Raw genomic sequence first — 13,843 nt, forward strand, 5'->3', positions numbered from 1 at the left:
GGTTGTCAAACTGTTCAGCTATGGTGTCCATTTCCTCACTGATTAAGTGCTGAGCAGCACTGAAACTGTAATCTCAGGAAGGGTGCATATATTATATAAAAAATATATACTTCTCAATTGAATCTGTGCTTTTTATTTAAAAGTATATAATGTAATACCAAGGCAATGCATGGTGAAGTACCCCACAATATGAATTTGATAAACATTAAAACAGCTTCATGTTCAATATTTTTTTTATAATGTGTGTGTTTTTTAGGAATTAATAAGTTTTGTTTAATTGAAAATAACATATAAAAACAACTCATGTAATTTTGAGATTTTCATTAAAAATAAATAAATAAATTTAATCAGTATTGCCTTCCCATTAGCAAAAGACCAAGCATTGGAATAATACAAATAGAATTTTTTTTTTTTTTTTTTTTTTTTTTTAAAGAAAACCTTTTCTTTTAAAGAAACAAAAAAAAAGAAAATGCAGTCTGCCTGACAAGTCACTACCAATGCTAGATTCTTGCAGTAAAATGATATAATTTTTATGACAACACTGACATCAGTATTCATAATCAAGTACAACTATAACTGTTTGTCTTCAAATTTCTTGACTTGCTGGTAAGCAAAATTTTGCCTTATGTGCTAAGTAACTTTTTCATTTTTCAATTTTATACTTTGTTTACAAAATGTAGTCTTTATTTTATCAGATTACTGTATTAGGTGTAGTGAATCACACTTTTTTCATGCATATATGTTTCAATTCCACAATGTCCACCAAATATACTGGTATGCAGAGACTACTTGAACATATAATGAGGAAATAATCACCATCCCTCTATCTCCACTTCTCCAGTAATAAGAGAGGACAGGTTTTAAGAACAAATATGTAATGAACACCCTTCTTAGCAAGAAGTTTACAATGTTGAAAATTAAAATCGTACAGAGAGCACTTAAATATGCTTACCCTTTCGATAGCCTCCTGATCTTGAGGGGAAACTTGAACATAACCTCCATCACCAGGGCTACCACTCTGATCACCAGATCTCTCTCTTTCTCTCTCTCTCTCTGTAGCAACGCCTGCTGTCTGTTCTGAATGCTCTGTGCTGTCACTCAGTGATTCATTTAGCATTCTTAAGAATTCACCTTGATTTTGTGATATTATCTGTAATAAATGAGGATTACTTTGTCCAAGTTGCTGTAGTACAGTATTCAACAGCTGAGGATTTTGCTGCAGGACTTGTCTCATCTGTTGAAACTGAGGCTGTGACTGTAAATAAGCTAAGCTGTCAGCTGAAATTACATATAAAAAAAAAAAAACATCAGAATCAAATGCACTTTTTATTTATATATCCTAAATATATACAATAGATCATGTTAAGTATATTTATCATGTACAATGCAGTCGGAATTAAAGTTGACCTACTACTTGTTCTAGCTGCTATATAAGCATGATATTAAAGAATGCAGATGTGAGAGAGAGAGAGAGAGAGAGAGAGAGAGAGAGAGAGAGAGAGAGAGAGAGAGAGAGAGAGAGAGAGAGAGAGAGAGAGAGCTGTTTAGCAACCAGAAAAAGGTAAATTATTTCTTCATTGGAACCATTATATATTTTTCACCATCAGGAGGGTATCACATCGCATTAACTTCCTTACTGAAGCCAGTTTGCTATGAAAATAGAGTAAGTTAATCAAAAATTACTGATGCCATAAAGATTAGTAAAGGATCAAAGGTAAAAGAACCATTAACCACTATACTATTAACTAAGATTTAAGGTGGCTGGTTCTTTGTCCATAGCAAAGGGGTATGGAAATAAAACTAGTGAAAATGTTGAGCTCCAGCATTTGGTAGTAACTGGCTCTATAACACTGTCAACAGTTGTGCCACTGCCTAACAGAAGAGCTGTGAAGCTCTGTTAACTACACACTAGGTTTTAACATAAAACATTATTCAAATAAGTCAAACTGCACTGTGATTATAATTATGTAACCAGACTACACATAGAACACTATGAGTCACTGTTCAAATGGAAGTGGGCAGCAATACTGGGCATAGGGTATCATATAGAGTAGGGGTGGCCAACAAGTCAATCGCAGCTTTAATTTCGGTTGATCACGACGAATTTTAAATATATATAAAAATGGATTAGTCCAAATCTAAATATTATTCTAATGCGCTGCTACACTGCATACTCGTATTACAAATCCATTGAACCACGTGACTATTCTTGTTGCCGCGCAGCCACTAGGCTTGTCTAGTGAAAATTCACGCAGTACGGTGTGGAGAGCATAGTGTATGTGCCGAATTCTTATTTAGCTTACTTAATATTAATAACTGGACAGTACTTATATGTTAATTTAATACCCTTTGATTTAAAATGAATATTACGAAAAAGAGTAAACACATCATTTTCATCAAGAGTGGGAACTAGAACACTTTTCTGTAATGAGAAAAGAAAAACGTTGTTGTTTGATTTGCAATGCTTCTGCGGCTATACCCAAAAGAGGAAATTTAGAAAGGCATTTCAACACACTCCATGGTAAATACCAATTGGATTTTCTGCCTGATTGTGACCTTAGAAAAATAAATTAAAAGAACTTAAATCCCGGTTATTCGCACAACAAAATTTCTTCATGACACCTAATTTACAATCTAAAGCAGCAACTGTAGCATCATTTAAAGTGAGTCATCTTTTCTTGCAAAAAAATGCAAACCATTTTCTGATGGTCAATTCATCAAATACGCATTTTTAGAAATAACAGATTCTCTTTGAAAATTTTAAGAACAAAAATTAAATTAAAAGTGCTCTTCAAATATTTGCAATTATCTCAAAATAGTGTGACGCAACACATTGCTAATTATGTGTCCCTTTCTTTACAACTGGATGAATCTACAGACTTCAGTGATACAGCTCAACTGCTCGTTTTTATTCTTATGGTTTTTGGTGATTCTGCCACTAGAGAAGAACTGTTGGGTATGGTTTCGTTAAAAGAAAGAACTAGAGGTCTTGATATATTTAACGCATTCAAAAATTTTATTGAAAAATTTTAATGACCACTATTTAAGCTCATATCAATAACAACAGATGGAGCTAAAGCAATGACGGGCATCTTAATGGAGTCACTGCATCGTGCCAAAAGGATGAATTCCCAGATTTTTTGAGTTACCACTATATCATCCACCAACAACTGTTAGCCAGCAAAAGATTAAATACTAAAAGTATTATGGACATAGCTTTCAAAATTGTGAATTCCATCACAGGACAATCTCTTCAAAGGATACTTTTAAAAATGTAACTCAATGAAAGTGAACCAAATCTAATATTACACACAGATGTGAAGTGGCTGAGTCAGAGTAAGTTTCTAGAGAGATTTTTAAATTTGCTGAATAATATTAAAAAAATTTGTTGACCGAAGGAGAGATGATTATCAGCAGCTACAAGATATGGAGTGATTGTGTGATCTGGCTTTTTTAGCAGATTTTGCCAGTAAATTAAGTGATCTGAATTTGGAATTACAAGGAAAAAATAAAAATGTGAGTGACATGATTTGTAGTATTTCTGCATATAGATATCAATTTTTGGTAGTAGCTAAGGATCTCAAAGAAAAAAAAAAAAAAAAAATCAATCATTTTGCAAATATGCAAGATCATTTGCAAAAATATCCTGCTTTTGGATTTAATGGTGAGAAATATGTTTCTGAAATTGAGAAAGTTGTGGATGATTTTGAAACCAGATTCAGTGATTTTAAAACAATTGAAGGCACTGTTCAATATATTTCTCATCCATTTAATGTCGACTTAGATACGAAACAAATTGCAGAAAAAAAATCGCTGCTATTTTTCACATGGAGAAAATATTACTTGAAAATGAAATTATTATATTTCGAAACGATATCTTCCTAAAAGCCAGATCATCAGAAAAAGACTTTTGGAAATATGTTTACTGAGAAAAGTACCAAATGTAAAAAAATGCAGTGAACTTTTAAATTCCTGTTTTGGTTCCACATATCTACGTGAATAGGCCTTTTTGTATTTGAAACAAAGACGAAGAATTACTCTACTCTTACGGACTTGCATACAGAAGATTCTTTACGGTTGGCCTTATCACAGTATATCCCTGATTTTGAAAGCTTGGCAGATGACACAAACCTCACATAAATTAAAAATTTAAATACGTATGAATTTAAAATAAGAATTCCGAATTGTATTTATAAACAACCTTTTTCAATATGTGTTGATTAAATTTTTTAACCACGTGCAGTGAAATTCTTGAGATGGTAGATCGTGGCAAATTTTGAAGAAAAAAAGTAGATCGCATCACAAATTTAGCTGGCCACCCCTGACATAGAGCAATGAAACTCAACTTCAGCATGTGATACAGTCAACAAGCAACCTCATATACGAGGACAAATAAAACCCATCAAGCTCTAAAAGTTCACATTTACTCTCTAAATGTGATGGATTTGGTTTCAAAACCAAAGTTGCAAAAGCAGTTATGCACTGACTTTGTTTCTGGTGCTCTTTTTTTATTTTTAATAAGAGCTTGGACTGAACGTATTCAAAATATAGATTTCTCTAGGAAACTAAAAGTTGGCTCAAAGGCCTTTTTAGAACAGAGCACATCTAAATGTTTGTGAGTGTTGAGCAATACTGTGCTGCCACATCACATTATTTTAAATCAGCAGCAAAGTAACAGTTAACAAATCATTGCTATGTAAGAAGTTCCTGAGAGATATGCTTACGTAGGACACAATAAGGCAAAGATTCCCAGCATAGCCACCTTGTCTGTGATATCACACCATATGATTTTTTGTTTTCATTATTTTTATGGATATTAATTATTATAAAATTGGATATCAGTATTTCCAATATCCATGTTGATAATGAATCATTTAATCTGTTCAAACCAATTAGGTAAATAAGTTTTATTAAAATAGTGATAAAATATTCTTAATAAGTATGCTTAGCACAGTTTATGCAATGTAAGCACCAAAAGGGAAAAAAAAATTTTTTTTTTTTTCCCCCCTTTTGGTGTTATTAGGCTAATTTGATGTTATTAGGCTTGGCCAAAGAACCAAGCAAGTCACATGACTATCCAAGTTGCAAAAGAAAGAAACCAAAGAACTGCTAACAGATTTTTCATTACCTATTCTATGGTACCGAAAAGGGCCCTACTAAGTATGATCAAAGCTAGGTAAAACTCTAGAAATTGTTCTTGCTTTTCTTCCATGACAATTGTATTATAAACTCACTTATATTAGCATTTATAGTACTAACTGTCCAATGCTAAAGATAAATAACTATGTAAAATAATGGAGAGAACAAAAAAAAAAAAAAAAAAAAAAAAAAAGGGTATATGCAAAAAAAAAAATAGGGGGGATATTTAATTTTTCACAAATTAAATTTGTGAAAAATTAAATAATTCCTGCATTCCAAAAATGCTCTTAAATACTTGTTAGTAATGAGCCAAGTCTGAAAATAACATACAGGTTGTTGTTGTTATTTGGTTTTCAGGAGCATTAGCAACTAAGGCCATATTGCTCCGGGATATGCGGTGGTCATTCCCTGACCTTCCCCCATCCTCCGTATTTGGTGGTGACGGGCTCGAACCCTGGTCTAATCAAGAAGCGTGTGCTACGCATTGCTGCTCCTTCCCACCTGGCTACAGAGGCACCTAAAATAACATACTCCAGGAATAATATTTCGTAGCAGTGGAATATTCATATTTCTTCCAAATCCTTTGGACAGAAAATGTATCCATTTCACTGACTTATTTACACATTCTATCTGCTGCATTCTACATATCTCTTTATGTATTGTACATCTGCCACATGCTACCTACTGTTTTTACTTCCATGTGCTTCTTACCACTGTTCCCACTACAGGATGCTTGCTACTCTGGGCTCTATTCTACATTTATAGTTCTTTGTTTTAACTTAGTTTCTCAGCTATATATATATATATATATATATAAATATATTAAGTGTTACTATTATATAAAAATAAAAACAAAATGTTACATATAGAACTAACCGATTAATGCCATCAACCGATAGAACATTACATCAGACGTTAGGTATGTCCAAATTACATAAGTTAACGTAATGCAAGTACCTCATCGTTTGAAAATTGATGTAACCATTCTCCAACCGTACCTCCAGCATACATGAAAAAATATGCAAAGTTACATAAAAATATATCAAATATTAGATAAATAAGCCCAACATGGGAACACATTTTGTAGGAGACTTTGTCGAGGGCTAAACCCCTACAAAATAAAAACCCAAGTTAGACTGAGCCATCGGTTTCTGTTATCATCTGCCTGTATACCAATTCCAATATCCATAATAATGGATAATACAATTAATTTAGCATTAGGTTATAGTAAATACTATAAATCAGTATAAATCTGGCCGTCCAAAATGTGGGTTATGTCTAATCATAATAATTTGTACGAATACAGACTGGATGATATTTAGCCCAACCGATCGCTACAAAATTATAAGCACAACTGAGAAATATTAATAATTGTTGAAAAATATGCAGAAAAATTTTGTTGAACAATATGCAAAAAATATTTGTAGAAATAAGCTAATAAAGCTAACTAAAGGCGAATGGAAGTCAGAGTAGTTAAAGCAATAGTATCTCACTCCCCCTCAAATTACTCTAATAGTTCGTGAGATATGAAAAATTAAGGCAAGAGGATAGATAAAAGTAAAACAGAAAAGGAAAAGCATTTTATCAATATTACATCGGATTTAACCGGGAGTGTAAAATCCCGACCCTAATAGTAGGGATCCTGGTTAATAGTAAGAGCTGGTAAAAATATATAAAAAGCATGCCAAAAGCAACAGAAAAAGGAAAAAAGGCAACGGAATGGCTAGTTCCTAAGATAATTTACTATAAAACCAAAGATCAAACATTATATAGTGGCAAACATTATGTGAGGTTTAAAACAAAGGAAAGAATGCCATTAAACAACAATGGCGGGAATACCTTATATTCATTACCGTAGCCCAGGGCGGGAAAAAACTAAATGCCAGCAGCAAACGCACAGGACGTTTATAACTGCCGCGTATTCTACGCCACCTAAGATATGTCCAATAATAGCCAAGTATAAGATTAACAATAGTATGAAAGCGCCCTCTATCGTAAAGAAAACAAAACCAATATTTCTCAGATGTCGAAGAGAAATCTTAGTAAAAATGAATTAATTCCTACTGTAGAAACACATATAGGTACCACTTTTCTAAGGCGTAAGCTATATATAGCGTGTTTATACAGCAGTACCTAGTATGTACATGTTTATACAAAGGCTAATTAGTAAATAACTCGCTTCAAAGATCCTGATGAATACAACAGATAATAATTGTTTTAAAAAACAGAGAAATTATACCAGAGAATTTATACCAGATGATAATTCTTTTAAACAGAGAATATTTCAATATATATTATTATGCCTGATAACTTCCATAGTATCCAATTGGTTTATATCTTCGTGGTATTGATTTAGTGCTATAGACAAAGCAGTACTCATATGTTTCATAATGAAATTTTGTGGGAAACCGTTATCTAATAAATTATGTTTAAGATCCATCAGTGCATCTATAACATCACTTTTATTATTACAGATGTATAATCTTCTGATAACTTGCGTCACTATTATATTTTTAAGGATACGTATAGAAATATTAGTACCCCAACTGGTTAGGTTTATAGTTTTGAAATTAAATTCTTTGCGTTTGTCGAAAATCTTGGTAGCTAGGTTGTTATTCTTATTATGAATGTCTATATCTAGATATGCAGCTTTACCCGAGTCACTCTTGTTAGTGACTTCTAGCACCAATTCCTGCGGGTAGTGTTTAACTGCTTCAGTATGAAAGTCATTATAGTTGAATACAATTAAGTCATCTATATATCTGAACATATTGATATCTTTAGTGAAGTTATTTTCAAAATGGTGTAGATATAGATTAGCCATAAGACATGAGCTACTTGCCCCCATAGCTATGCCAGTATGCTGTACGAAAATATTGCTACCATTATAAATGTAGCTGTTGGAAATACATAGGTTAAGTAGGTTATCCCAGTAATTACGTTGGCAGGGTAAAAAGTCGCTATATTCTGTGAAATAATTATTTAAAACCAATTTTAAACTATCATGCGGGATGCTAGTGAATAAGTTTTTGAAATCATATGTATTTATGTGTTTGATATTATGCTTATGTACTGTGTTTTCCTACTGTAGAAATTCCTACTGTGTTTCTACAGTAGGAATTAATTCATTTTTACTAAGATTTCTCTTCGACATCTGAGAAATATTGGTTTTGTTTTCTTTACGATAGAGGGCGCTTTCATACTATTGTTAATCTTATACTTGGCTATTATTGGACATATCTTAGGTGGCGTAGAATACGCGGCAGTTATAAACGTCCTGTGCATTTGCTGCTGGCGTTTAGTTTTTTCCAGCCCTGGGCTACGGTAATGAATATAAGGTATTCCCGCCATTGTTGTTTAATGGCATTCTTTCCTTTGTTTTAAACCTCACATAATGTTTGCCACTATATAATGTTTGATCTTTGGTTTTATAGTAAATTATAGTAAATTATCTTAGGAACTAGCCATTCCGTTGCCTTTTTTCCTTTTTCTGTTGCTTTTGGCATGCTTTTTATATATTTTTACCAGCTCTTACTATTAACCAGGATCCCTACTATTAGGGTCGGGATTTTACACTCCCGGTTAAATCCGATGTAATATTGATAAAATGCTTTTCCTATTCTGTTTTCCTTTTATCTATCCTCTTGCCTTAATTTTTCATATCTCATGAACTATTAGAGTAATTCGAGGGGGAGTGAGATACTATTGCTTTAACTACTCTGACTTCCGTTCGCCTTTAGTTAGCTTTATTAGTTTATTTCTACAAATATTTTTTGCATATTGTTCAACAAAATTTTTCTGCATATTTTTCAACAATTATTAATATTTCTCAGTTGTGCTTATAATTTTGTAGCGATCAGTCGGGCTAAATATCATCCAGTCTGTATTCGTACAAATTATGATTAGACATAACCCACATTTTGGACGGCCAGATTTATACTGATTTATAGTATTTACTATAACCTAATGCTAAATTAATTGTATTATCCATTATTATGGATATTGGAATTGGTATACAGGCAGATGATAACAGAAACCGATGGCTCAGTCTAACTTGGGTTTTTATTTTGTAGGGGTTTAGCCCTCGACAAAGTCTCCTACAAAATGGGTTCCCATGTTGGGCTTATTTTGTTATTTATCTAATATTTGATATATTTTTATGTAACTTTGCATATTTTTTCATGTATGCTGGAGGTACGGTTGGAGAATGGTTACATCAATTTTCAAACGATGAGGTACTTGCATTACGTTAACTTATATAATTTGGATATATATATATATATATATACATTGGTTTTGTTCCTCTGTCGTGTCAACCGTAAATCACATGTGACTTACTATATATCCTTATTTTAACATATATTTTTCTTTTGGATGCCTCCTTTCTTTCCCTTAATTCTATTTATTAATTTTACTTTGCCATGGCATGTACTTTATGTTAGAAACAGAGGACACTATATTGTCATCTTGTGCAATTCTGGTGGTTGACCCTTGAGAAGATGACAGGATCCAGAATTGTGTGATTTGCGACAATTTAATTTTATATAAGTATTTATTTCTTTTTATATAGTGTTTAAAGTGCATTAATTTTTTTCCCACTTTTTTTTAAAAATAACTATACTACCTACTTTCGTTCCCCAGACCAGACCAGAGCTTTGCTTTGCTTTTGCTTTGCTGCTCAGACCAGAGCAGCAAAGCAAAAGGCTCAAGGTAATGGGAGTGCTGTGGCTTGGGGGAGAACTGAGGGAGATGTTTGTCCTCTGAATCACAGCCTTTTGAAATATATTGCTTGTTTGATGTTTGGGGAGCTATCAGGAAAGGGACATGATATTGTCAAGGGGGATGTCTTGGTGTGTGCTCGATGTAAGGAGTGTGAATAAGTTAGCCACCAAGTCAGTGTTCTTATGGACCTTTATGAGAGCTTGAAGAACATGGTAGATGCCCTCAAAGAACTTACATTGGAGGATTCATCAAACTCTCAGCTACCCACATCAACCCATGAGTGCGCACCTGATCATCAGGCAACACGGTGGCAATCCCCAAGACAGAATGTGCTGGTCCCACAGTAACCAGTTGTTGTCGGTGACTATTGTCAGGGATGTGGGGAATATATTTTGCAAAAAGAATAGGTGGAACATGACCAGGGTGTCTGCCAGGGGCAAAAGTTGATGACATTGTAAAGCAGATACCATCATTGAAGAGCACAAAATGCAATAATGTTGTACATGCTGGCAGTTATGTCATTGAGTAGGAGATGGTGGAATTACTTAACAAGTACAGGACAAGGTTGAAAAAAAGATGCAATTTAGGGTTGAATTTGAAAGTCTCTGCAATTTTGCCCAGACACGATAGCAGGGCGTATATGATGAGAGCTTTGTCAATCAATTCGGCCCTGAAGAGGCTCATGAGATAGATTTTTTTTCAGCCTGGTCTGTGCTTGCTAACAGGAGAGACTGCTTCTACGGGGATGGAATACACTTAAATAGAAAGGATGTAGGAATATTTGTTGATGCTACTGAGGCAGTGTTAGGTGGGAGGGAAAACTGCTAGCTTGGGAGGGGATTCACAGACTAACATTAACAGTAGCCATATGCAGAGGTGTAAGCAATTCTTACACTGCTTCTATTAGAATGAGCAGCAGCCTGGAAAACAAATTGCTGGGGATTTCAGGGACTGCTGGAAGTCATTGTGGAAAAAGTAAATATATGGGCTGTGTTAGGATAGCTAAGAATAAGAACATGTGCTGTATACTTGCATGTACACCAATGCTAGTTTAGTAAATAAATTTAATGAATTTGAGATGCTGGTCAAAACATCAAAGGCAGATACTGTTGAGATATCAGAGACATGGTGTTACACAGATATAAGTAATACTGAATTGGAATTTGGGAGTACAATGTGTACAGGAAGGATACACAGGATAGGAGGGGTTATGCTGTTAGTCAAGAAACACAAAATCTAAGGAAGTGCATTAAGTTGACATGGGTGGACAGTGCAATGTTGAGTCAGTTTGATGAAAGATTCTCAATTTTGGAGAAAGCAAAATTCAGAAGAGTGTGTTATAGGCCTAATGACCCTGATGAGTAAAATGAACTGTACAGAGAAACAGAGTGGGCCAATAAATCAGATTGTCTTATAATGGGGGATTTTAACTTCCCAGATATTGAATGTAACTTACGGATTGGTCACTTTCACACTAACAAGACTTTTGTGGATTTACGGGGTTGATTGTTTTCTGCAGCAGCATGTTTGAGAGGCAACCACAGGGAGTAATACTCTCGATCTGATTATCAGTAGTGATGCTTCAAGCATTAAAAATCTGCAGATAGAGGAGCAACTAGTTGGCAGTGATCACAGCGTACTGATGTGGAATTTACTCAAAGATGTAATTACCGTCAGGGATAAAGGGAAGGGTTTTTGGCTTTCATAAACATGACTTCGGTGGTCTGAGACAGTTTAAATTCTATACAGTGGGACCTACTGATGCTCTTACCAACAGCAAATTCTAAATGGGAAGATCTTGGAAGCTACTATGCTTTTCATAGAGTTTACTTATGTGAACTCTAGAAGGAAGAGTATGAATCAGATTGGTCCACTTGATATTGATGGTTCGACTGTTGAGGATCATGCTCAGGTAGCTGATAATCTGAATCAGTATTTTGAATCTACGTTCACACATGAGGAGTTATTCAGAGAAAGGAATGCCAGAAGTTTATCTGACTCTGGCAAGGAGCTAAATGATTCTGTATTAACTGAGAGCAAAGTGCAGGATAAGTTGTTGAAGTTAAACATAAGAAAGGCACCTGGGGTGGATAAGATCTATCTAGTTATATTAAAGGACGTAGCAAACCCTTAGCCATAATTATGAGAACTTCCTTGGACTAGGGTGGGCCCATGGACTGGAGATGTGCAAATGTGACCCCAATTCACAAAGGAGGATCAAAGTGTGACACAAGTAATTTAGAGATCTGTTTGTTTCACTCCTGTTCCAGGGAAATTAACGGAGGCACTGGTTAAATAGGCACTGCAGGATCATCTAGACAAGACTGCAGTTATAGTTCAGATACAGCATGGGTTTGTTAAGGGGAAGTCTTGTCTGACCAATTTGATTGGATACTATGATGTGGTCACAAAGGAATTGGATGCAAAAAATGATTTTGATATCATATACTTTGATTTTAGGAAAGCTTTTGATACTGTTGCACATGGAAGACTACTGTAAAAACTGGAGCAGTATAGCATTAAGAGAAAATTGATGCTATGAATAAAGGGATGGTCGAGTGGAGAGAAAACAGAGAGTGGTAATCAATGGACACTGTTCTTTGTGAGCTAATGTTGTTAGTGGAGTCCCCCAGAGTCCAGTGTTCGGCCCATTGTTGTTTTCTATATTTATTAATGATATTGATGATGGTATATCATTTTTAATGTCCAAGTTTATAGACGATATGAAGGTTGGTGGGGTTTTTAATGACATTAATGACAGTACGCTACTGCAACAGGATCTAGAAAAGTTGAGCAGATGGGCTGAGAGATGGCAACTGAAGTTAAACATCAACAAATGCAAAGTAATGGCTTACGGGTAGCAGTAACCAAAGAGTAACATTCCAACTGTGCAGTACTACACTCAGGGTAGTGGAGAATGAAAAAGACCTGGGGTAATTGCACAGTCAGATGTGAAGTTTTCTTAGCAGTGCAGACAGGCTGGAAGAGTAGTTCATGGGGTCTTGTCAATATTATATATATAGGAATTTTACTAGCGGGATAAGGAGATGATTATCCCCTTGTATAAGGCAATGGTCAGGCCACACCTTGAGTACTGCATACAGGTCTGGAGGCATCATTTTAGGAAAGATGTTGAGCTACTAGAACTAGTATAGAGATTGGTGAATAGAACAAAGGGCTACTCTGCCAGAGAATGGCTTAAGTTCTGCAAATTCCAGTGTGTGGACACTAGAAACCTGTGAGGCGACCCGATTGAGGTGTACAAGGCCTTTAATGGTTTGAGTAAGCTCAATGCTGATGGGATTCGTCCTCTTTCCCAGGTTAGTCGCTTGAGTAAAGACAGTTATAGAATAGATGTGTGGAAATTTTCCTTTGGTCAGCAGGTAGTTGATTTCTAGAACAAACTTCGATGTGTCATTGTAGAAGTTAACAGCTTAAATAAATTCAAGGCAGAACTAAGCATACATTTGGAGTTAATGGATGGGTGAAATGGCAAGGTGGTTTTTTTTTTTTTTTTTTTGCTGATGCTATATAAGCTTGCTTTCTTGCATCATATGCCTCTACATGCTAATGCCAATTTACAGATTTTGAAATATTGATATTTTTGAAAAATTGCTGGCTTTTAAAGAATTTCATATTGAAAAGTGCCAGATTTTATAGAGTTTACTGTATTTTGTGGTGTACAATTTTGTTTGTTGTTGTATTGAGGGCACAAGGATCTCCGGGCCATATTGTGCCTTTTCATGATTTACTTACGCTTGAATGTTTTTTATTATGGCTATAAGGTGACCAGCAGAAGGTAACTATCCAGCTGGATGTTTCATATTGATGTTAACGTGATCATATCTAATTCAGAATAGGATGGTAGGGAGAAATAATGGACGAAGTGGCAGTGACTGCACTCACTTAACAAGTTTGTGTATATCAGTGCTTGCTTTAAATGCTGCTTGCTTATATTATCTAGGGCTAATTTTATTGCATA

The 13,843-nt window shown here is 34.7% G+C and overlaps 1 protein-coding gene across 1 annotated transcript in view; it reads right to left on the reverse strand.

Annotated features, from left to right (window-relative positions):
* Positions 1–13,843, reverse strand: part of LOC150087047 (lysine-specific demethylase RAD23A-like) — a 186,011-nt gene that overhangs the window by 28,086 nt on the left and 144,082 nt on the right. The window contains exon 7 of the mRNA XM_090372915.1: positions 953–1,278. Within this exon, the coding sequence (XP_090229041.1) occupies positions 953–1,278 (326 nt within the window). The remainder of the gene's footprint in view (positions 1–952; positions 1,279–13,843) is intronic.

The sequence above is a fragment of the Mastigoproctus giganteus genome, chromosome 4 (assembly GCF_048544385.1).
Source record: "Mastigoproctus giganteus isolate SK-2022 chromosome 4, ASM4854438v1, whole genome shotgun sequence".
Lineage (NCBI taxonomy): Eukaryota > Metazoa > Arthropoda > Arachnida > Uropygi > Thelyphonidae > Mastigoproctus > Mastigoproctus giganteus.